Source organism: Myxine glutinosa, chromosome 6 (assembly GCF_964187855.1).
Source record: "Myxine glutinosa chromosome 6, kmMyxGlut1.1, whole genome shotgun sequence".
Lineage (NCBI taxonomy): Eukaryota > Metazoa > Chordata > Myxini > Myxiniformes > Myxinidae > Myxine > Myxine glutinosa.
This window is the reverse complement of record NC_136266.1, coordinates 51,257,655-51,281,377: the sequence shown is the minus strand read 5'-3', so window position 1 is coordinate 51,281,377 and position 23,723 is coordinate 51,257,655. Positions and strand designations below refer to the sequence as shown.

Genomic DNA, 23,723 nt, shown 5'->3' with positions numbered 1-23,723 from the left:
TGTCTGCACTTGGCAGCTGGCTTATTTTGTTTAAATTTTTTTTGTTGTTTAAAGGGGTCATGACATTTCGTAAAAAAAAAAAAATTGTTCTCATACTTGTTCGGCCGGATAAGGGCTGGAGAGGGTTCCGTACAACCTGCCCATGAGTAACATTGACATTCCACGCTTTGCTGTACTCGTAACACAAAATAATTTGGAATAGACACTTTAGCCATCATCCAGTGACATAACAAGTACACTGGCACAAATTTACATGCTTTGGTGGATCTAGGATTTTGTAGCAGGTGTGGGTTCATACTTATGTCGTAAGATGTCAGAAATACATTGACCATCGCTAAAGCTGTCGAGCTAAAATTAGACATTTCGAGCTATAATCTCTGCACTAAAAGCGTGCTGAAACATTTTAAAATATTAAATGTATGAACTTTTAGTTATCCCCACCAATGGAGGTGCACGGTTGTGTTTTCACCCCTGTCTTGTCTGTTTGTCTGTCTCTTTGTGAACAGGATATCTCAAAAGGTTAGGGACAGATTCAGAATATATTTCGTGGACAGGTTGGGTATGTGACAAGGAGGAGTTGATGTGTGTGACAAGGAGGAGTTGATGTGTGTGACAAGGAGGAGTTGATGTGTGTGACAAGGAGATTTTGGTGAATATCTGGATCCAGATTCTAGAATTTAAAGTGATTCTGCACCATTGAGAGGTGGGGCCAAAAACAATATATAGTATGATATTTCATCAAGTTGTGGATGGATTATGACAAAACTTGGCGGATTAGTTGGCGACAAGAACAAGCCGATTCGACTTTGGTTCAGGTATTGATCCAGATCTGGCCTATCAGTGGCATACAAAACATAAACTGTTCAGCCTGGTATGCCATCATTGTCTGAGATGGCTGAGAGCGAGACCCAATAGTTTGAGTGACTGAATTTATTGGCGATGGTCGTTAAGAAAGTAGATTAGGAGGGTTTGCTGTACGGTCCTTTCTGGGAGAGGGAGTCGGTGTGTGGCATTTCTCACGATTAAAATACATAGTCTAAGATCTGAAGAGAGGGAAGAGTCTGCTGCCTGTCTGTTTGAAGGATGAGGGATGTCACGGCAGAGGGTGGAATCATCAGCAAAGATATAAAGAGGATTTCCCAGAGAGTCAGTGAGATCATTGATGAAGATTAGCAAAAGGACTGGGCTCAGGACACTGCCTTGTGGCACTCCAGCCTTGATTGAGAAAGAATATGAAAGGATTCCGTTGAGAGCAAGTCAATACGCCATACGTGGAGTTGGCCTTGGATTCCATAGGCAGAGAGTTTGGAGAGCAAGCCAGGAATGCCAGAGTGTATCGAAAGCTTGACATATGTCCAAAGAGACGGCCCTGATCTCATGTCTGACATTGAGGGCCTCCATCCATTGTTGGGAGAGTGGAAACGGCACGTTCAAGGTAGAATGACCAGGGCTGAACCTGAATTGATGAACTGAGATTAGGTCATTGCAATAAAGGAAGAATTTCATATCAACTGAATGATGTATTCCATGACCCTGCTGATGATTGGAAGTAGGCTGAAAAAAAGGTCTAAACATTTTTACCAGCAACATGTCCTAGGTTTACAAGAGCGACATGTCCTAGGTTTACAAGAGTGACATGTCCGAGGTTTACAAGAGTGACATGTCCGAGGTTTACAAGAGTGACATGTCCTAGGTTTACAAGAGCGACATGTCCTAGGTTTACAAGAGTGACATGTCCTAGGTTTACAAGAGCGACATGTCCTAGGTTTACAAGAGCGACATGTCCTGGGTTTACAAGAGCGACATGTCCTAGGTTTACAAGAGCGACATGTCCTAGGTTTACAAGAGTGACATGTCCTAGGTTTACAAGAGCGACATGTCCTAGGTTTACAAGAGCGACATGTCCTAGGTTTACAAGAGTGACATGTCCTGGGTTTACAAGAGCGACATGTCCTAGGTTTACAAGAGTGACATGTCCTGGGTTTACAAGAGCGACATGTCCTAGGTTTACAAGAGCGACATGTCCTAGGTTTACAAGAGCGACATGTCCTAGGTTTACAAGAGTGACATGTCCTAGGTTTACAAGAGTGACATGTCCTAGGTTTACAAGAGCGACATGTCCTAGGTTTACAAGAGCGACATGTCCTGGGTTTACAAGAGCGACATGTCCTGGGTTTACAAGAGCGACATGTCCTAGGTTTACAAGAGCGACATGTCCTGGGTTTACAAGAGCGACATGTCCTAGGTTTACAAGAGCGACATGTCCTGGGTTTACAAGAGCGACATGTCCTGGGTTTACAAGAGCGACATGTCCTGGGTTTACAAGAGCGACATGTCCTGGGTTTACAAGAGCGACATGTCCTGGGTTTACAAGAGCGACATGTCCTGGGTTTACAAGAGCGACATGTCCTGGGTTTACAAGAGCGACATGTCCTAGGTTTACAAGAGCGACATGTCCTAGGTTTACAAGAGCGACATGTCCTAGGTTTACAAGAGCGACATGTCCTAGGTTTACAAGAGCGACATGTCCTAGGTTTACAAGAGCGACATGTCCTAGGTTTACAAGAGCGACATGTCCTAGGTTTACAAGAGCGACATGTCCTAGGTTTACAAGAGCGACATGTCCTAGGTTTACAAGAGCGACATGTCCTAGGTTTACAAGAGTGACATGTCCTAGGTTTACAACAGCGACATGTCCTAGGTTTACAAGAGTGACATGTCCTAGGTTTACAAGAGCAACATGTCCTAGGTTTGTTTGTCTCTTGCACTTGTTTGTCGTGTTAATGTTGCTCTTGGGGTTCTTTTTGGGGTTTGATTTTTTTTTAATGCTTACCCACTTGTCAGACAGCTGTGCTGAACCACATCCACATGTGTCACTAGTCAAGCTCGTACGCGCCTACCTAAAAATATAGCATTACATAATTTTTGAACGGCCCCATATGCATGTTAAATGCCCTTTTCCCAATTGGCCAGTAACCGGATTTTTAAGGCCAATTCACTTGCACTTAATGTCAAAGTCCCATACCTCGAATAACCACGTACAGATTTCTATGAACAAAGGGTTTATTACCACAGTGAGAGCAGAAAGGCGGAAGAGACACACACACACACACACACCACACACCACACACCACACACCACACACCACACACCACACACCACACACCACACACACCACACGCACACACTGCCAGGCTTGCCGGGGTTGAGGCAGCTTTCTGAGAATATCCAGAGAGATGTTGGCTCTCACGAGCAGATGATTTGGAGCAGATGAGGAGCAGGAGACATTTGTGGGGAGGTTTGTCATCACCAAATCCAGAAGCGAGGATTTGCCTTGAGGAGAAATCCAGGATAGAAAGATCACAGATTGATTCAGTCCCATGGAGTCAGAAGTCCATTGCTCAAGTGCCATGGTTGGTGAGAGAGGTACCAACACCCACATATGAGGAATATTTAGTCAGAATGAGTGGCTAAAAGTTGGTCTATGTTGGCTGAGAAAGATGTAGATAGACTGGTCACTGGTCGGAGGACTCTTCAACACACAGACAAACAAGAGGTGGGAGCATAGAGCAAGTTATGGTGGGCGGTGTAACATCAGTGCATGGACGGTGAGAAATTTAGTTCTTGATGTAAAGAGCGACTCTGTTGTCAGGGCAGGGTTCAGGCCAATCATATCGGAGAAGACAATAGCCAGGAAGAGACACTAATAAGTCAGGGACGTTCTGTGGGAGGAAGGATTCTGTTAAACAGATGATGTCTGGCCTGTCAGCAGAAGTGTGGATTGAGAGATCTGTCAGATTGAAGCGGAGGTCTCTGTTGTTTGAGGGACAGGGGAGGAGGCGTCGGAGGGTGCAGAACAAGTGGGAAGCTCAGTGGGTGAGGGACAGTGGAGGAGGCTGGGAAGGTGTGGGATGTTGGGGGAGATGTTTGGGGTTCAGTGGGGAAGATGGCAGGAAGCGGGATGGGGTGGGGGAGGAGGGGGGTGAGGGGTGTGGCGGCCGGACATGGTTGATGATGGGAGGGACAAGGGGTGGGACGAGGGGAAACACTGGGTGGTGGGAGCTTTGAGAGGGTGGGCTGAGGGGTGGTATAATGTGCAAACTGGAAGATTGTGGCGTGAGGGTGAGGTTTGGAGAGATTGGGGTGAGGGGAAGCGTGGAGAGATTGGGGTGAGGGGTAGCATGGAGAGATTTGGGTGAGAGGATGCATTGAGAGGTTGGGGTGAGGAGGAAGCTTGGAGAGGTTGGAGTAAGCAGGAAGTTTGGAGAGGGTGGGGTGAGGGGGAATGCAAAAAGGGGGGGGGGGGACATGAAGTTTATCATGCTGAAGAGGGTGGACAGGTAGAAGGGTGGTGTTCGAAGGAAGTGGGCTTGCAGATGTGGGGGAGTGGTTTGACATGAAAATAATGTCAAGGGGATTTGATTATTGTGTGCAGACAACCTCTGCAGCTGGACTTTTCAAGTTTTTGTTAAAAAATTTTAAGCGAAGAGGAATAGGATAACGTTGAAAAGGCAGAAAAGACAAAAATATATTTAGGGGTGGGTGGAGTGGGAAAAGAAGAGAAACAGGGAAATAAGATGACAAAACAACCTCAAAACTGACGATTAGGCTCCATCTGTCTGAGAAGGCTAAGGTTGTATGAAAAAATTGGACTGCGGGTCCTTAAGCTCACATTTGATCAGGAGCAATAGTCACTCAAACCCCCTGCAGATCCCCATAAACCCCGATCTTTTTTATGCCATGAACAAACTTTGGTATATCATGGGCGATGAAGGTTGTAGTCAAGTTTTGTTTTAACCATGTGTGTAGTTTCAGAGAAGAGAACAAATACCTATTTTGGTGGGTCAAACGCCAGCAGACCACCCAAAACCCTGATTTTTATTTTAATGCCGTTAACAAACTTTGGAACATCATGGGTGATGAAGGTTGTGGTCATGTTTTTTTGAAATCATGTGTAGTTTCTGGGAAGAGAGCAAATACCTATTTTAGGGGGCATGGGGGGAAGAGGGGGGTCAAAAATACCGAGAGGCTTAATTAGTTATTTATTTCATTGCCTATGTTAGAATAGGATGTGTTTGCCTATGTTAGAGAGCCAATATCTATTTTGGGGGGTCAACCCCCTTGCACACCTTCACAGAACCCAATTTATTTCATGTCATGAACAAACTCTGTTTATCAGTACATCATGGGTGGTGAAGGTTGTGGTCAAGTTTCATCGAAATTGTGTGTGTAGTTTCGGAGAAGAGAGCAAATACCTATTTTGGGGGAAGTCAAAAATATCTGAAGGCTTAATAAGGTATTTATTTCATTGCCATTTCATATTTATTTCAGTTATTTATTTCATTTTCACCTCCCTTTATACCCAGATTGACATTGTCAGGATCATTTGTATCGGGAGAACCACGTCCCCTTTGCCCTTGCAAATAAATCCCATGTAATTTTGACTCTAGTCGCTGTGGATTTTGAGTCATAATGTACTCTCCAGCATGATTAGATTAGTGATTGAGCAATAAGCACATCACATTTTGGGCATACTTGCGAACCACATTGATCAAACCACTTCGCACCGTGGCACACCGCGTGTGTGTACAATAACTCCTCCACTCGATGTTTTGGGAGTCTATCTCCGGTTAGACTTTCGGCCTTTCAGGGCAAGACTGGTTTTGGTACAGTATTCTCCTGACTGCGGGGTTGTTGTCTTGCAGTGAAAAGGAACCTGTCTCTAAGGGGGCATACTGGCCACTCACTGCATGCATTGTGAACAACAAAAAGGAATGTTAATTTGTTGGTGGCTAAGGAAGAAGGCATCTTGTTTTCAGTAGAAAGGTATTTTTATTCGTCCTGAAAGACAAGATTAGCAACATTTTAGTGCTGAACTAACTTCACCTCATTTGGGTACAAATATTTATATTTAACTTGCTATGGGATTTCTGATTAAATTGTTTGCATCACTGTTGGTTTGCCCTGTCTGACATGGATAACGTTGTGAAGCACTCATGTAGTTATTTAAAAAAGAAAGTCATAAAAAAGATTTTGAGTAAAAAAAAACAAAAAAAAAACGTTCATTTTTTCTATTAAACTTTCTATGTGAATTCTGATTAAATTGTTTGCATCACTGTTGGTTTGCCCTGTCTGACATGGATAACGTTGTGAAACACTCATGTAGTTATTTAAAAAAGAGTCATAAAAAAGATTTTGAGTAAAAAAAAAAAAAAAAAAAACGTTCATTTTTTTCTATTAAACTTTCTATGTGAATTCTGATTAAATTGTTTGCATCACTGTTGGTTTGCCCTGTCTTACATGGATAACGTTGTGAAGCACTCATGTAGTTATTTTAAAAAGAAAGTCATAAAAAAGATTTTGAGTAAAAAAAAAAAAAAAAAAAAACTAGTTCATTTTTTCTATTAAACTTTCTATGTGAATTCTGATTAAATTGTTTGCATCACTGTTGGTTTGCCCTGTCTTACATGGATAACGTTGTGAAGCACTCATGTAGTTATTTTAAAAAGAAAGTCATAAAAAAGATTTTGAGTAAAAAAAAAAAAAAAAAAAAACTAGTTCATTTTTTCTATTAAACTTTCTATGTGAATTCTGATTAAATTATTTGCATCGATGTTGGTTTGCCCTGTCTGACATGGATAACGTTGTGAAGCACTCATGTAGTTATTTAAAAAAGAAAGTCATAAAAAAGATTTTGAGTAAAAAAAAAAAAAAAAAAAAACGTTCATTTTTTCTATTAAACTTTCTATGTGAATTCTGATTCAATTGTTTGCATCACTGTTGGTTTGCCCTGTCTTACATGGATAACGTTGTGAAACACTCATGTAGTTATTTAAAAAAGAAAGTCATAAAAAAGATTTTGAGTAAAAAAAAACAAAAAAAAAACAACTAGTTCATTTTTTCTATTAAACTTTCTATGTGAATTCTGATTAAATTATTTGCATCGATGTTGGTTTGCCCTGTCTGACATGGATAACGTTGTGAAACACTCATGTAGTTATTTAAAAAATAAAGTCATAAAATAATGATTTCGAGTAAAAAAAACAACAAAAACGAGTTCATTTTTTCTATTAAACTTTCTATGTGAATTCTGATTAAATTGTTTGTATCACTGTTGGTTTGCCCTGTCTTACATGGATAACATTGTGAAAGACTCATGGAGGTCTTTTAAAAAAGAGTCATAAAAAAGATTTTGAGTAAAAAAACCCCCAAAAAACTAAATCTTTTATATTAAACTTGCTTTGGGAATTCTGATTAAATTGTTTGCATCAATGTTGGTTTGCCCTGTCTTATATGGATAACGTTGTGAAACACTCATGTAGTTATTTAAAAAAGAAAGTCATTAAAAAAGGATTTAGAGTAAGAAAAAACCCAAAAAACAAAACATCTCGGCTTCTTACGGCCTGCAAGTTTTTCTATAAAAATGGGTTCTTCCAGGTGTTGTTTGCCTTCCAGGTGTTGTTTGCCAGAAAACAACATTTGATTATCCTGAGGCATTTTTGGCTTTGCCCTGCAGGAAAATATTTCTACCACCTATCACTTCAATAGTGAATCATTAGCTTTATCTGGTAAAATATTTAGGAAAAGTCATTTTAATTATTTAATGAACCAAATGTAAAAAATTGTTTTTTTTCCTTCTCGATAATCTATGCTTTTTGTAAGATTACTTTTACGTTTTACAGCCCGTTGAGAACAGTCATCGCCACTGATTGTTTATTCTTTAGCATTATCACTTATTTACTTCCCCACTTTCTTGTATTAACTGCAAGCACCCTCTTGGCTCCATAGCTGATGGTCACAGGCAGCACGTCGGCTTACTTGCCACTGCGAGATTTCCTTGAACTCAACCATGGTAGCTGAAGGTAAACTTGCTATCGGTTCTCCGCGCACGTTCCCAAACGGAGGAGGTTCATGTAATCTGTGAGTGTGTGTTTGAGTCTGCACGCAGACCTACTTCAATGTAGATCGTTTATTTTCTCGGATCCACTGTAATTTACATACCACGATGAGGCTCTGTCTTGTTGGACTAATGTTTCCAAAAGTAGATGACTTGCTGTATTGGCTGGTCTGGTCTGTACTCTTCTCTCATTAGTATATTTTTTAATGATGAATATTCACTTCTATAGATTCTAGTTCAAGATCTTTCAGCTCACCTCTGTTTGACGGTCTTTTTTTTTTCTTTCTTTCTCTGATTGCGTGGATTGTATTTTTGGCCTTTATTCAGTAAGGACACAGCACAAGAAACATACACAGTGGAGTGAAGGGAAATCATAAGTGTTCTGGTGATGACAGATCGTGTCCACTGGTTTAGACTAAATTATCTTACTATAATTCACCAAATGTCCGTCCGTCTGTCTGTCTGTCTGTCCATTTGAAGGTACCTCAAAAACGACTGAACCGATCGCAACGATATTTTGGGTGGTTAATCCTGGCATCTCCAGGAGTAAAATAGGCTATATTGTTTTTCCAATTTCAGCTTTGGTCTCCAGCATTCTCAGGTTTGGACTCCCGCATAACATTCGCGTTCCCATAACGTTCATTGTGACGTTGTTTTCATTGTGACGATGTTGTTTTCCCGGGTGCCGCTCAAACGGCTGCACCGATCGGACTCAGTGACCTCAGATAAAGACCTTTTATAAGGACACGGGTTGAATCCCTGCTTGAGAGAATTCCAACCCCCTCCGCGCCATCACGGCCGTCTCTCCAACTCACAATCCCACGAGGTATGTGGAAAGGACGACCCAATACCAATATAAACATCATTAAACATCATTCGTATATATCCAGGTCAAGGAACATCATTAAAAGTAAATAATGACCTCGGCCAAAGTTCAAGCGACGTTTAATCTCTACATGAGAGAATTCCACATAGCTATTTGGGTGGTGTATATGCTAACAGTCGCTGTCTCCATCGATCTTGCCAAGGCCGTAACACCTATCGGCTCAAAATCCTTTTAACTGTTGATTTGGTATTTTTTACAATGAAGGAAACACGTATCCGGAGTACATACGACATAGCGATTGTGAATGTGACAGCTATGAGGCGTCTTTCGCTTCGCATCAAATTATTCATTCATTCATTTAATGATCATTACGCTCATTCTTTCGCTCATTAAACGTTCATGAAACATTAAACGTTCATTAAACGATTATGAAAATAAAAACGAAAAACATTACGAAATTATGTTCACACCGTCACATCAAACACTACCTGAACACAAACATCGTCACAACATCGTCACAATGAAAACGTCGTCACAAACGTTACGTTACGTAATTCAAACCGTGAACACATCGAATGTTGGAGAGCCCATTGCCCAAATTTGAAACACGATGGAATAATATTTACCGATATGAACAGTGATATGGCTTTTTTTGAAATTCTACAAATACCGTTTAGATTTTCACGATTTGCACGTGATATGATTTAACGGATGTTTATATAAATCGTTTAAAATAAAAAAAACCCTTCAATTTCTGATATTTTGCCATTTCAATTGGGCCTCACAATTGAAGCCCCGCCCATAGGGCGGGTACCTTTGCTAGTATTCATAAATTTGCTTTTGATTATTATTGTTGCGGATATGAGGATTGTGTTTTTTTTATTGTGTGCTTTATTATTATTATTGGTTATTCTGCGCCTCCTGCCTCCGGAGCTGTGTAAAGGTCAAAAGGGCGTCCCATAATTAGTCCACAAGCATACACGTCAGCCAATCATAGAATACCCCTGTTCGATAGTTATATCTTATTCTGTGTTTTAGGGTAAGGCTGTGTCTCCCATTAATAGAAGTACTCCATTGCACCAAGTGAAAGAGATAGATTCCCTTCATTCCCATTCCCAAAACCTCCGTTCCCCCTTTTCGTCGATTGGAAACTACCTCCGCTCCAATTGCCGCCATTGACCACGAGGCAGGGTTGGGGAAGAAAGGCGGGTCCCCACCTCGTCATAGAGGGGAGGAGTGAGTCAGCCCCACTCAACCAACCACGAACAAGGGGTTGGACTTGGAGAGGGTGTGGAAAGAAAGATCGAGGAGGTTCGCGAAGGTTGAGGGGTGGGGCCTATATAACCCACGGCAGGGCGTTTCCAAGGGAGAAGGGAGATGAGCTTTGACGACAGAGAAACTGCGAAAGAAGTCCAGGGTTGAACTGCAGCTCGAGCCACCGAAACTGCACTCACTGCAGCTCGAGCCACCGAAACTGCACTTGCTGCAGCTCGAGCCACTGAAACTGCATTTGCTGCAGCTGGAGCCACCGAAACTGCAGCCACAGCAGCGTGAGGCCTGGACGGCAGTTTGGAGCAGGGCCGCGAAGGAGCGGCGGCTGCCCACGAGTCGATCAGCTGCAGAACTAGTTGGACCTCCCTATCCCGCCAGCCATCCACCAGCCACCCACCTGCCATCCCTATCATCATTCCCCGTGTAAGTGTGCTCGTAGTCTGTCTTTTGTCTTGTCCCTGGGTAGTAACCATAAGTCTGTATAAGCTAGTATTTTCACTGTGTCACCTGTGTCTCATGTGCTTGTAAATAAACGTGACTGCTGTCTTTTTGCTTATGTGTGTGAATAGTAAATAAATTTAGTAGTATTTCCAAACCTTTCTTTGCCTTCGTTTTCCTCTTTGCATTCGGTCGCTTTAGAGTTTTCCCGATTGAATAGCGGTGGCGCGATCCGGCCAAAGTTTGGGGCAAATCGGGTATTAGTCGGGGAATAACTGTTCGGTCGCGGTAATACCAACCGCTCAGTAAATAACATCGTTAACCGCGTCCGTAACATTATTAATAATAATAATATAATTTGACTGAGTGACTTCCATTGTGACCGTGTGGAATGTTTTGGGAATGAATTGTGAAAGTGGCCTATTTGACCTCTGTATTGGTTTCACATCTTGTTCTACAGTTCCATTTAAAACGTTTTATTAAAAGGTTTGTCTTTGATGATTGTAATGCTGGGCTAAAGTTGCCATCTGTTCGAAGTATATGATGTCAGAGTATTTGACTTTCTTTCCACCACTCCACTCGCTGTACAAAATACATTGGAAATTTCTGAAAGTTGGTTTCTGTCAGAACATCCTCTGCATCTATTGAAGCTATAGTCACGCATTCCTCAAGAAATCCTCACCTGCTCACCTCCCTACCCCTCCCACCCGCCTCCCCTCTCCCCCCCCCCCCCCACACCCGCAAGTCTATGCGGGCTGTCCACCTTCATTCATTTGTCCCTTTATTTTTCAGACTGTGGAATTATCTCCTTGTGTCCATTGTCGTGTCCTCCATTTAGTGATAAAGCCGAATCCTGCCAAGCCTGAGTGTGTTTTTTTTCTGTTCACCAGGTCATGTTGCACCTGCTTCTCGCAAAGAGGAGGCTCTCCCATTATGGGCTGTGGAACTTTGCTGTTGCTTGGCGGTCTGTGGTGACCAAGGCCACCATTCCCTTTGAGCACAAACCTTTCAAGAAGGTCCTCGTTGCCAACAGAGGTGAATGGCTTTATTTTGCTGAAATGGATACTTGATAAGAAGGGGACTACAAACGTGCAGTTTAGATTTTGAAAACTCTCAATCTTCTCCATTCACATATTCATTGCAGGCATTTCACATCTGTTTTTGCTTTTTCTCGCATTCGGTCGGTTAGACTTGATTTTATTTTCTTTCAGGGGCATGTGGAGTAAATTTCACTTCAGGTATTAGAATTTGTCTATTTTTAAGCTTCTTATACCAAAGACTTAAAAAATTGGAGCGTGCGGTTTCCTTGCTTGATGCTCAGAAGAATAAAACATGGATAGACAACCACATGTTCTCATGGCCTCCTGCATTGAGCTTCCTTGTAAGGGAACATATTCTTCTTCTTTATTTTTTTTATTTTTTTTGTATACAAGATCGAGGCTCGTGAAAGAGCTAACATTAATCACACAAAAAGACAAACCGACACAAACCGACACATAAAACACAAAATTTGGGGAGCGGTAGACAAGATGGGGAGAGAGTGGGAAGGACACAAACACAACATTTGAGAGCAGGGACATCGAGAGATCTGTGGGAGAGAGAGGGCTTGGCGGGAGGTGGGAGAGGTATAAAACATATGGACACTGCCAGGACTTCCAGGAAAGAAATTGGAATTTCGAAAAAGTGTATCTGGCGTGAATTAGCGGGGGTAGAAAAGATCAAGGTTTTGGATGGGGGAAGATAAGAGATGGTGGTGAACAGCTGTTTTAAAGACCTGGAGGGAGGAGTGGGATTGAAGGGAGTGGGGGAGTTTGTTCCAGAGGCGGGAGAAAAGGGGAATGAAAGAGTGAAGCTGAGCAGAGAGCCTTGATGGATTTTGGCAGTTTAACCATAAGAGGGTTGCAGGCAGATCTTGTGCGACCTGTAGGAATATTTGGGGGACAGAGCACAGAGAGAGCTGGGGGAGCAAGGCCGGAGAGGAGTCGGTAGAAGACAGAAAGACCACCAACCTGCCTGCGGTGAGTTCTTCTTCTCCTACTTCTTCTTCTTCTTCTTCTAATTGATGCATATATTTTATATACAAGTGTCAGTGTCGCTACAGTCCTTGTATCTCACTTATGCATTTTCCATTGAGCAGTTTACCGTTGACGCATCGCTCAAACACGCAGATACGGCAAAAGTCATAGGTTAAATTTATTGGTGGGGGGTGGGGAGGTTGTTAGGAGGAGGGAGGAAATAGTGCACACAAATATACCCCACCATGATACGTTTGAAAGAAGTTGAGCACGTGTTCTGATGTGTACCGCCATGTTGCCTTAATCGTTGATGTCACATGTCTCTTACGTTTGTTCTTTGAATTTATTATATTTTAAACTTTATTTTCATTCAAATCAATATGTTATATTATGTTGGTGTCCCTTTTATCTGATTGTTTGCAAATGCCAAATTTGGTGGCTTTAAAATTTTGATTCCCATTGCCCTCTTTAAAGCAAATTAAAAAATTCCTTGTAAAAAAATTCCCTCTGTTTTTTGAGACTAATTGACATTAATAAGCACAGAAAATCAGAAATCAAATTTAGTAAGATATACTGTTGGCAAGTTATTTGTTGAGGATTCTATGCCTGACGAGTTAATGGGTGAAGACAGCCATGTACATATCATGCTCTGCATGCAGGTGAGATAGCCACACGTGTGTTTCGAGCCTGCACGGAGCTGGGTATCCGTACCGTGGCTGTGTATTCGGAGCAGGACATTGGACAGATTCATCGGCAGAAAGCGGATGAGGCCTATCTAATCGGCCGTGGTCTGCCTCCCGTCCAGGCGTACCTGCATATCCCAGACATTATTCGTGTGGCTAAGGTAAATGCTTTGAGCTGTTTTTTTTTATCAGCTTTTGTGATATCCTGGTAATGTTTGTGTTATCTGCATATAACACAAAAAAACCTTTCGTCAAGGTTCTGACTAATTCGATTTTCATACTCAACTGCACGTTGAGCATGAGAATCGTGCAGGCTTTTTATTTTGCTACTTTACGTTTTTACATGGTATATAAAGTACAGCTTAATGCAGCTCAACATATTATGTGCTCACAAACAGCAGAATCTTAAAACTCTCCTCGCAACGTGTCCCGTCGGCTCTCCTCGCAACGTGTCCCGTCGGCTCTCCTCGCAACGTGTCCCGTCGGCTCTCCTCCCAACTTATTATTTCATTTTTCTTCTTCCTTTTCCTGGTTTTACTTTTCTCTTCTCTCTTATTTTCTCTGTTGCTGTATTTTCTCCCTATTCCACTTTATCCACATACATATTTAATACTGTAGACTCCTTTTAAGCGTAATAATATTGCAATGAATTTTGATATAACAGCAGAAATAAAGAAATTTCTAAAGGATTACAAACATATATTTCATGCAATGTTATCAAAATTCATCAAAAATACTACAGTATATGCATTTTAAAGGGAGTCTCTGTGTAGAATGGCTTAAGAGGAAAGTTTGAATGAGTAACTTAATATTTACGTACTTTTCTCCAGTGGTAATTTCAAGATGACTGTGGGCTGAAATTCATGTACCTGTTTACAAACAGAGCTGTGTTTTGGAATTGAAACGCAGGATATTTTTGAATGTGTGCACCATTACCAGTGTAGAAATTATGTGTACGTGAATTTCTACTCGCGTGTGGTCATACGGTGCTTAGATGCTTTCTGGCAATCCTCCATCTCCATTATGCTCGAGAAACATGGCGCAATGGGAGTAAAGGTGGATGTTCCACCGAGATGCAGCCAATGCTCCCCAGAAGCTGGTCGAAGGTCTCGGTGGGTAAACCCCTCGTGAAATGGTGATTTTTTTTCTTCCGGGATTGAATCCGTGTCCGGGATTTAATTCCTTAACATTCTCGTCCGGGATTGAATTCCCTAACATTCCCAAATTTGACTATTTTTGTGTGAAGGTTAACAGGCTTGCCAACTAATAGTCACAATGGTATTTGACGTGTAAATTTTTGTGATGTCCCCTAACGCAGCACACTTCCAAGCGTTAAAAAGATCGGAACTTAGGACGTTGGCCAAATACTGTAACCTGGAGGTCCGAGTTATTATGAAGAAGGCAGAGATTCAGACGTTGGTTGTAGAATATTTTGTGGGGGACAGAAAATGGGAAGAGGCAGCATTGGATTGGTTACCAGAGGAAAAAGGAAATATGGAGCTCCGGAAAATGGAGATTCAACTGCAGAGCCAGGAAAGATTAAAAGAGTTGGAACCGGAAGAGAAGAGAGAGGCGGCGACGGCCATGAAAGATATACAGCCGTGAGTCGCAACGAGGCTGCGAGTGGACTTTTTTTGATGTTGGTCGTGAATGAGTTGAGGCTTCCCGTGAAAGGGATTGCCCACGACATCGTCCTCGATTGCGATTGCAATTAAACCTGCGTCTCAGGTTTTATTACCAAGCGTGAGTTATTGTTGGCGGGGAACCAAGAGCCTCCATTACAGGTCGATCCGCCATTTTGTCCTCGAAGAGACTGTCCACTTGGTGAATCTTGTTTTGTCACTGACATTCCCATATCGGCATTGTGTTGATCGCCGTTGGGATTCCCATATCAACATCATTGTGTTGATCGCTGTTGGTTTCCATTTCGGCTCAATTCCCATATCGACCTCTCACCTTGTAACTCATCGTTCACCGCCGCGCCGATACTTGCTTGATCTTGTCGTTCGGCACAACTTCCACCTTCACTCCGCGTGGGGATTTGTGCACGGACTTTGGGGAGTGCGACATTATACTCACGTTTGGCGTTTCGTGAGTTTATTGCTTTGAGAGCATTGGGGAATGATAGTATCATCATATGTATTGTTCATTTGATTGGCGTCAGGAAGGGCATCCGGCCGTAAAAACATTGACTCAAACAGGGAACCATGATTGTCATGGGGCCCGCAAGGCTAACCCCCGCTCTAGCGGGGAAAATGGCCTTAAAACGACCATTCATTTGATGCAAGTGATATTTTCATGGTATTTTCTTTAAGAGTGTTATTATTGTGTATGTGAGAGTTCTTAATACAGTTACTTGTTTTGTTCTACAATTGCATTGGTGTGGTTTTACCATGCTTTATTAGAACACTCAAAATAACATCTTTCTGCCGCGTTCTCTCTCGAGACTCTGAGGGGCACCGTAACTGGAGTTTTGGGAGGTAATACGTAACAGAAATAGGAAATTACGGATCCGTCACTTCCGCCTTGGTTGTTATTATATACTTGTAGGATTTTTAGTTTCAGGTAATGTTGTTGTTAAGATTTTTGTGTGAAATGAAGATTACTTTAGTAAAAGGTGAAAAGTAATGTTGGTGAAGGAAAAAGGAAGAAGCGGCAAAGAGGCCCGAAGAGGAGAAAGAAAAAGTCAGCAGAGAGAGGAGGAGATGGCCATGAGAGAGATACAGCCATAAAGTCGCATCGGGGCTGTGAGTGGACTTTTTTGATAATGGTCGCGAATGAGTTGAGGCTTCCCGGGGGAGGGATTGCCCGCGACATTGTCCTATATTGCAATTGCAATTAAACCTGCATCTCAGGTTTTATCACAAAGTGTGAGTTATTGTTGGAGGGAGCAAGTGCCTCCATTACAGGCCGATACGCCATTTTGTCCTCGAAGAGGCTATCCGCTTGGTGCATCTTGTTTTGTTGTTGGGATTTCCATATCGACCTCACCGTGTGGAGCGCCGTTGGTTTACATATCGGCTCGATTCCCATATCGACCTCTCACCTCTTAACTCCTTGTCCACCACCGTGCCGATACCTGCCTGTTCTCATCGCGTCGTTCTGCGCGGCTTCAACCAGCGTGGGGATTAGTGCACCGACTTTGGGGAATGTTGCATTCCACTCACGTTTGTCATATCGTTAGTTTGTTGTTGTGAGAGTATTGGGGGAGTGATGGTACCATCACATGTATTGTTCGTTTGAGGCAAGTGACATTTTCATCGTACTTTCTTTAATAGTGTTATTATTGTGTATGTGAGAATTAATAATACAATTACTTGTTTTGTTCTACAAGTGCATTGGTGTGGTTTTACCATGGTTTATTAGAACACGCAAAATAACAAATCTTTCTGCCGCGTTCCCTCTCGAGAATCTGAGGTGCACCGTAACTGGTGTTTGGGGAGGAACATGTAACAATGTCCATCAGACCCCTCGTGAAATGTTGATTTGTCAAGAGACTAAAATACCAATGCTTTAGGGGTGACCATAATGGTGGTTAAACAAAAGAAATATTCCAACGGCAAAAAGCGATTTAAAATGGCGGAAGTAAAAAAAAAAAAAAAGACTCGGGGAAGTAGAAAAGTTTGTCGGGTTGGCATTAACAGTGAGCGGGTGGTGAAGTCGCACTCTGCTGACATTTCCAAGGGAAACCAAAGAACAGTAAAGTACAGTATTTACTCGCTGCATGGTGTCATGCCTTTTAGTTCCAGGCCTCTTGAGAGAGAGTCTGCGTCAACCAAACCCTCTTCTTCTTCTTCCTCGTGCAACCTCTTTGTGTACTCAGTTGATTTGTTGTTCCTGGTTTTAAACCATGCTCCACTAACCGAACGTTTGCTAGGAGCGTGTCAGTATGTGAGGAACAAGCTTGGGGAATTGATTCTGCCTGCACCATCTATTGATGTCGAAAATGATGCATGTAAAACTAGAGGTCACTCCATAATTATGCTGAACAATAAAAATTTCTCTTTTTTTTCAGGAGAACTCCGTGGACGCTATCCATCCTGGCTATGGCTTCCTGTCAGAACGATCCGATTTTGCACAGGCCTGCCTCACGGATGGCATTAAATTCATTGGGCCTTCCCCTGAAGTTGTGCGCAAGATGGGAGACAAGGTTGAGGCTCGCGCCATTGCAATTGAGGCCGGTTAGTCACAAAGAAATTAAGATTGTTTTCATTGAAAATCCTTGGCTATCAAGACGATGTGTACAGACTATTCGGCATAAGTAACAAGCATCATAGATAATTGAAAGCATGAAGGTTGTATGGATGTTGACATTACATGGTTGTGTGCTCCCAGTACTACCACCTAGCCTGTTTGGGTGGGAGGTAAAGAGTGTGATTAGAGGGACAATTATCAGTCACTCAACAGCTGAAATACTCGGTTGGTGGATGAATCCATCCTGTCGATGCAGATTGAGGAGAGATCAGGTTTTGTGCGATTAGATGATGGATGGTACTGAGAGTGTCGAAGAGTTATCAAGCTGCTTGTGATTTCTGCCATATCCACTTTTGGTCAACAACGAGCGACTTCATTTGGACCAAGTATAGTGATAGTAAGTCATGTAGGTAATAACTGACTTTCTCATACGGCTTATTCAGGGTCTGGTGTCTCGTGAGATGCAGTTTCTGCTCACCCACACTGAAAACATTTTTCACGTTATGGTGTGCATCGGAATACTTGAGTTTGTCAATGTTGAGAAGGATCAGGCCTGTCCTTGTAAACGAGTGTGCTGAAAGCAAGTCCATCCCTTCAACTAGTTGTAGAATTGTGAATTGTTAGGACAAGCAACAGCCATCATTTGAAACCATGGTAAGAGTGCATAATTTGACGATATTGTTTCTTTATCATTTTCTGTTTCCAAACCATTTCATTACCCTGTGCTCGCAAAACAAAAAGCAGGGTTAGGCCTTTTGTTGCGTGCGTGTGGTGTGTCTGCATTTTTAACATTCATTTTCTCGGCAACCGTTGGTCCGATTGACACAAAATTTTACGATAGGAGTGCGTCCGCCTGTATAATTATTGTTTTCATAATTATGATGTCAGAGGTCATGTGGTACAGACGCCATCTTGGAAAAACGTTGCACCTCTGTAATCTCCGAAAACGCTCCATGGAAAAAAATTGAAACATGGCTCATTGTAAAGAACTCCGCATGGGGAACAAGTTTTCTTAACGATAACGTCATTGGTGCCTTAATTATGACATCATAATTTGAAAGGGACAATGCTTAGTCTGATCATTTTGAAATTTCTTGAGCGTGATCTACACAACAATTATATAAGAGAATATAAATTTATGTCCGCTCACGTGGTCTAGCAGCCTTCAAAGGCTAAAAGGCTAATATTGAATCAAAGAAAATAACCCTTCAAAAACAGAAGAGTTGGCTCGAACCAAGTTGACTGTTCAGGGTAAGTATTCTATGAATACCATCTAGTTTCTTTACGAGAAAGGAATACATGCTATGCTTCAGCCTCCGTTTTAGAATGCTTCTCCATTTTGGGTTGACGTTGCTTGTCTTGTTCTGACTGCCATGATGTGCTTGCTGTGACTATGTGCAGGGGTGCCTGTGGTAGCAGGGACAAGCATGCCAATTTCTTCTGTGGCTGAAGCACGGGCTTTTATTGAGACATATTCATTCCCGATCATCTTCAAGGCGGCATTTGGCGGTGGTGGAAGGGGAATGCGTGTGGTGCATAGTTATGAGGTTCGTTGTTCCCTACCTTTTTATGCCATTTTTCCTCTGTGACATCATATATTGTACATCGCTCCTTTCCTATTCCAACTCCAGGCGCTGCATGACGTCATCTCCGGGTGCCTAAGGGGACCCTGCAGTGACGTGCGCCGAAAGGGAGTACTCAGTTTTCACTCCGTTTGTTTGTTGTACACCACTCCTTTCCTATTCCATATCCAGGAGCTGAATGGTGTCATCGGGCATCGAAGCAGGCCTGGTGAAGACATTAATTGATTAATTACTTAATTATTGTTGATTTATTAAGTATTTATTTATTTTCTTTTTCATCTGGGCAAATATCGGGCAGCTTTTCAGCTTGGAAGCTGATATTTGAACATGACAGTGGCTAATTAAAGGGTTTGTGATTTATTGACTAATCGATTAATCGATTAATTATTTAATTTTTCAATTAACTGTTTAATTTTTTTTTTTTTAAGTTACAGATTTGGATGATGCTGTGTTGGTTTCGGTATGCTATTAGCCAATGGATTAAGAAATTAATTATTTTACGATTATTATTTATTTATTTTCATTACACAACTAATCAATTAATCAATCAATTGTTGTACACCACTCCTTCCAAATTCTGTCTCCATATGCTGCACTGCAGCATCAATGGGCGCCCAGGCAATGTCACGCTCTGGAGCATATGTTATTTATTTATTTGCCATGGGGACTGTACTTTGTATCTGTACTTGTCTACTTTGGTTTTTTATTTATTTATTATTTCACGCGACCATGGAACTTCCTATTTATTTTTTGCCTTCTTCGAAAATCAAAATTTGTTGCGTGTTGCATATAAATAAGTACAAACAGGCAAATGTCTTTATATTGTTTCAACATTTTACTTTTGAGCCTATTATTATTGGAAAATACAATGCGCTTGTTCAATGTTTTGAGCCTGTTGTGCTTGCTGTTCGACCCTTGTCATTTTGTCAAACTAGGAGTTGGAAGAATCGTTTCAGAGGGCTTACTCTGAGGCCTTGTCAGCATTTGGAAATGGATCTCTTTTTGTGGAGAAATTTGTTGAGAAACCTCGCCACATTGAGGTTCAGATTCTCGGTAAGCTCTGTGGTGTTGCAGGTTTGAATTTCCCATGCTCCCCTTTCCATTGGGAATCTTTTTTAATGACGGTGGAAAACATATTTGCAAAAATGCGATTTGTCAGTTTTTACTTGCTTTGTGCCAATATTTTGATGTAAGCTGGAAAATACACCCTTCTGTTTATTTCTGAAATACACCCTTCTGCTTATCAAATGGTTTCGCAACTCTCCCACTCCTGTCTAATATTGATTTCTCTCACGTATCATTAACGTGATGTTTATCTGCTTGTTTCCTGATTACGAAAGTATTTTATACAAGGGAAGCATACACAGAACTTGGCTATTTGGCCCACTGTGTCTATGCTTTATCCACACGTGAACTTTATGCATCAATTTATTAACCCTATGCTTTTTGATAATAAAAAAAGGGGGGGGGGGGGGGATATTGTAATCGGACCCATCTCCTCCAAATGGCTCTGCAGAAATCCTCCAAACTTGGTAGTTATGATCGCCACATGGCAAGAATGTGCGAGAGCAGTACCATTTTTGTCCCTGCCGCCTGGGGCTCTGGGGTGGGGTCTAAAGGTCAAATACCTCAAAAATGCAATTATGGTCATATTCCTAAAATGAAACTTTGTATATGCAATCAACAGTGGGAGATATATGAAACATGCAATAAAATTTTGGATTGGACTCCCGAACCATGCTCCAAAGAGTGGGAACTTAGGCTCACAGGGTTCAAAACACATTTGTTTTTCCAAAATTTGATATTGGGTAATTCCTGGTGGAACTTTTTGCCATCTTTCAACCTGCTTTAGGTGAGAGCCACAGAGATTTGTAATGGCGTGCCATCGACTTCCCTCTAGTTGAGTCACCTCACCCTTGGTCACATACAATATTTGAGACTATTATGTTCTCTGTAGCCATTATTGTTCTTACCATTTGCATACCTTTATCTAACTTATCAAGTGCATCTTTGCCCAATTATCTTTAATCTCCAAGCAAGGAATTCAGTCAGCTTACTGGTACACACAATGGGGCACTCCTTTTTATTTTATTTATTTTTTGGTTGAGATATATTATATATATATATATATATATATATATATATATATATATATATATATATATATATATATATATATATATATATAATATATATATATATATAATATATATATTGTTACGGCCCGCGGATAAGGATGTTGGTTTGCCGGGCGGATGGCACCGCGGCCCAACAGTTACCCCGACTAACCCGATTCCCGAACGTTGGCCGGATCGCGCCACAGATATTCAATATGGAAAAGACAAAAGCGACACGGATGTGAAGAAGAAGAAGAAGACAAAAAAAAGGTTGAAAATACTACTAAATTTATTCCTACTATATACAGGCTCAAAAAAACCAAGGAGAAGGAAAGATAATAAAATAATATACAGAAGATTTTAGAGACACAGTGCAAATTCCTTATACAAGCTTAATTAAATCCCCAGGGACAAAACAAACAGAACAAACTCACGTACACAAAAGGATGGAAAGGCAGGCGGTGGATGGCTGGAGGGAGAGGAAGGTCCAAGGGGTCCTGCAGCACGATCGGCGCGTTTAGCAGCCGCCGTTCCTTTGTGGCCCTGCTCAAAACCGCTGTCCAGGCCCCAAGCGCTGTTGTTGCTGCTGTGGCCGCCGCTGCTGCTGCTGTGGACGTCGCGTGCTTTTCCAGGACTACAACAGGCTTCTTGCTGTTAACTACTGCTCAGTCCAACTTTGGCGAGCAAGGCGACGAATAGCAGGCTTTGTGCTTTCCGGGATGTCCTCTCTTTGGATGTTCTTTCTGGATCTCCTCTTTATTGGTCCAACCACTCTTTCTCTCTCTCTCTTGGTCCAATCACTCCTCACCACCGACCACCTGACAACTACTCACTTGCTTCTTGCGCGCGCGCCTTTATAGCGCCTCCGGCGATCAAGCCGCCATCCTTCAGGACACGCCCATCGGTGTGCTCACCTCGGCCCTGGTTGGTCGCGCGACCCTCTGGCTCCGCCCTTGATGACGACGGGCGGGCACGCCTGTCTTCCCCGACCCAAGCACATGTTCAATGGTGGTTTTGGAGGGGATGTAATTTGCAATCAAGGCTTGGCAATGATGAAAGGGGAAAGTGAAAGTTTTGGGAATGGGAATGAAGAATGAAGGGAATCTATCTATTTCACTTGGTGCAATGGAGTGTCATGTTAATGGGAGACGAGGCCTTACCCTAATACACATAATAAAGATATAACTATCGAACAGGGGTATTCTATGATTGGCTGACGTGTATGCTTTATGGACTAATATGGGACGCCCTTTGACCTTTACACTACGGAGGTATTTACAAGGAATCATTACATTTTACAGAGGGTGATATTTACAACAATTTACTAGACAATACAACACAATAAAAAAACATAATCCTCATATCCGCAACTATATATATATATATATATATATATATATATATATATATATATATATATATATATATATACAGTGGAACCTTGACTTACGAGTGCCCCAACTTACGAGTTTTTCGAGATACGAGCCGTCGCTCGGGCGGTTTATTGCTTTGAGATGCGAGCCGAGATCCGAGTTACGAGCTTTCGCCACCCGGTCACGTGGTTATCTTGCCGTGCACGTACAGTACGTATCTCTGTCGTATAGCGCTGCATTTTTTTTTCCGCATTTTGGTTATTTCGAGTTCACGCCGCCAGGTGGGTTCTGGTCACGTGGTTATCTTGCCGTGCACGTACAGTACGTATCTCTGTCGTATAGCGCTGCATTTTTTTTTTCGCATTTTGGTTATTTCGAGTTCACGCCGCCAGGTGGGTTCTGGTCACGTGGTTATCTTGCCGTGCACGTGCAGTACGTATCTCTGTCGTATAGCGCTGCATTATTTTTTTCGCATTTTGGTTATTTCGAGTTCACGCCGCCAGGTGGGTTCTGGTCACGTGGTTATCTTGCCGTGCACGTACAGTACGTATCTCTGTCGTATAGCGCTGCATTTTTTTTTTCGCATTTTGGTTATTTCGAGTTCACGCCGCCAGGTGGGTTCTGGTCACGTGGTTATCTTGCCGTGCACGTACAGTACGTATCTCTGTCGTATAGCGCTGCATTTTTTTTTTCGCATTTTGGTTATTTCGAGTTCACGCCGCCAGGTGGGTTCTGGTCACGTGGTTATCTTGCCGTGCAAGTACAGTACGTATCTCTGTCGTACAGCGCTGCATTTTTTTTTTCGCATTTTGGTTATTTCGGAAAATTTCTTAGTTTTAACCATGGGGCCTAAGAAAGTGAGTGGCAAGTGCAGTGCTGAGAAGAAGAAGAGGATGATGTGCTTGGATATAAAACACGCAATCATCGAAAAACATGAGCGAGGTGTCGAGGAGGACGTATATAACGGCAGAGGAGAAGAGCATGCCAGGCCACAACTTGTTCAGAATGCCGGCGATAGCTCGCCTTCTCTTTGTGGAAAACACGGTGAGATCCTTAACATCCAACAACTAATGGGACGCAAACGGGGCGCCCAGTTTAGCGGTACACACATTGATGAATCACCCTGCCTGTGATTCACCCATGACAGGTTATAGCTGGGTCGGGATTCAAACCCAGGCTGGACAGTTTAGAGTCAAGTGTGCGTACCTCCAGTCCAGGCCATCCTGCCAACTTGTATGCTGCATACAGGTGAAATATAAAGCGCGAGATATTTTTATATATACTGTATATTTAAAAAAAAATTGGTGTGGTTTTTGGCGGGCTGG

The 23,723-nt window shown here is 42.2% G+C and overlaps 1 protein-coding gene across 3 annotated transcripts in view; it reads left to right on the top strand.

Annotated features, from left to right (window-relative positions):
- PC (pyruvate carboxylase) overlaps nt 1-23,723 on the top strand; it is a 663,757-nt gene that overhangs the window by 16,963 nt on the left and 623,071 nt on the right. Inside the window, exons 1-6 of one of the 3 annotated variants that reach the window (XM_068119999.2) lie at nt 5,115-5,826; nt 11,324-11,468; nt 13,108-13,292; nt 17,147-17,312; nt 18,727-18,872; nt 19,844-19,961. In XM_068119999.2, the coding sequence (XP_067976100.1) occupies nt 11,327-11,468; nt 13,108-13,292; nt 17,147-17,312; nt 18,727-18,872; nt 19,844-19,961 (757 nt within the window). In that variant the 5' untranslated portion in view covers nt 5,115-5,826; nt 11,324-11,326. Of the gene's footprint in view, nt 1-5,114; nt 5,827-7,796; nt 7,863-11,323; nt 11,469-13,107; nt 13,293-17,146; nt 17,313-18,726; nt 18,873-19,843; nt 19,962-23,723 lie in introns of those variants that run through there. The other 2 variants (XM_068119997.2, XM_078779838.1) reach the window with 2 other exon arrangements.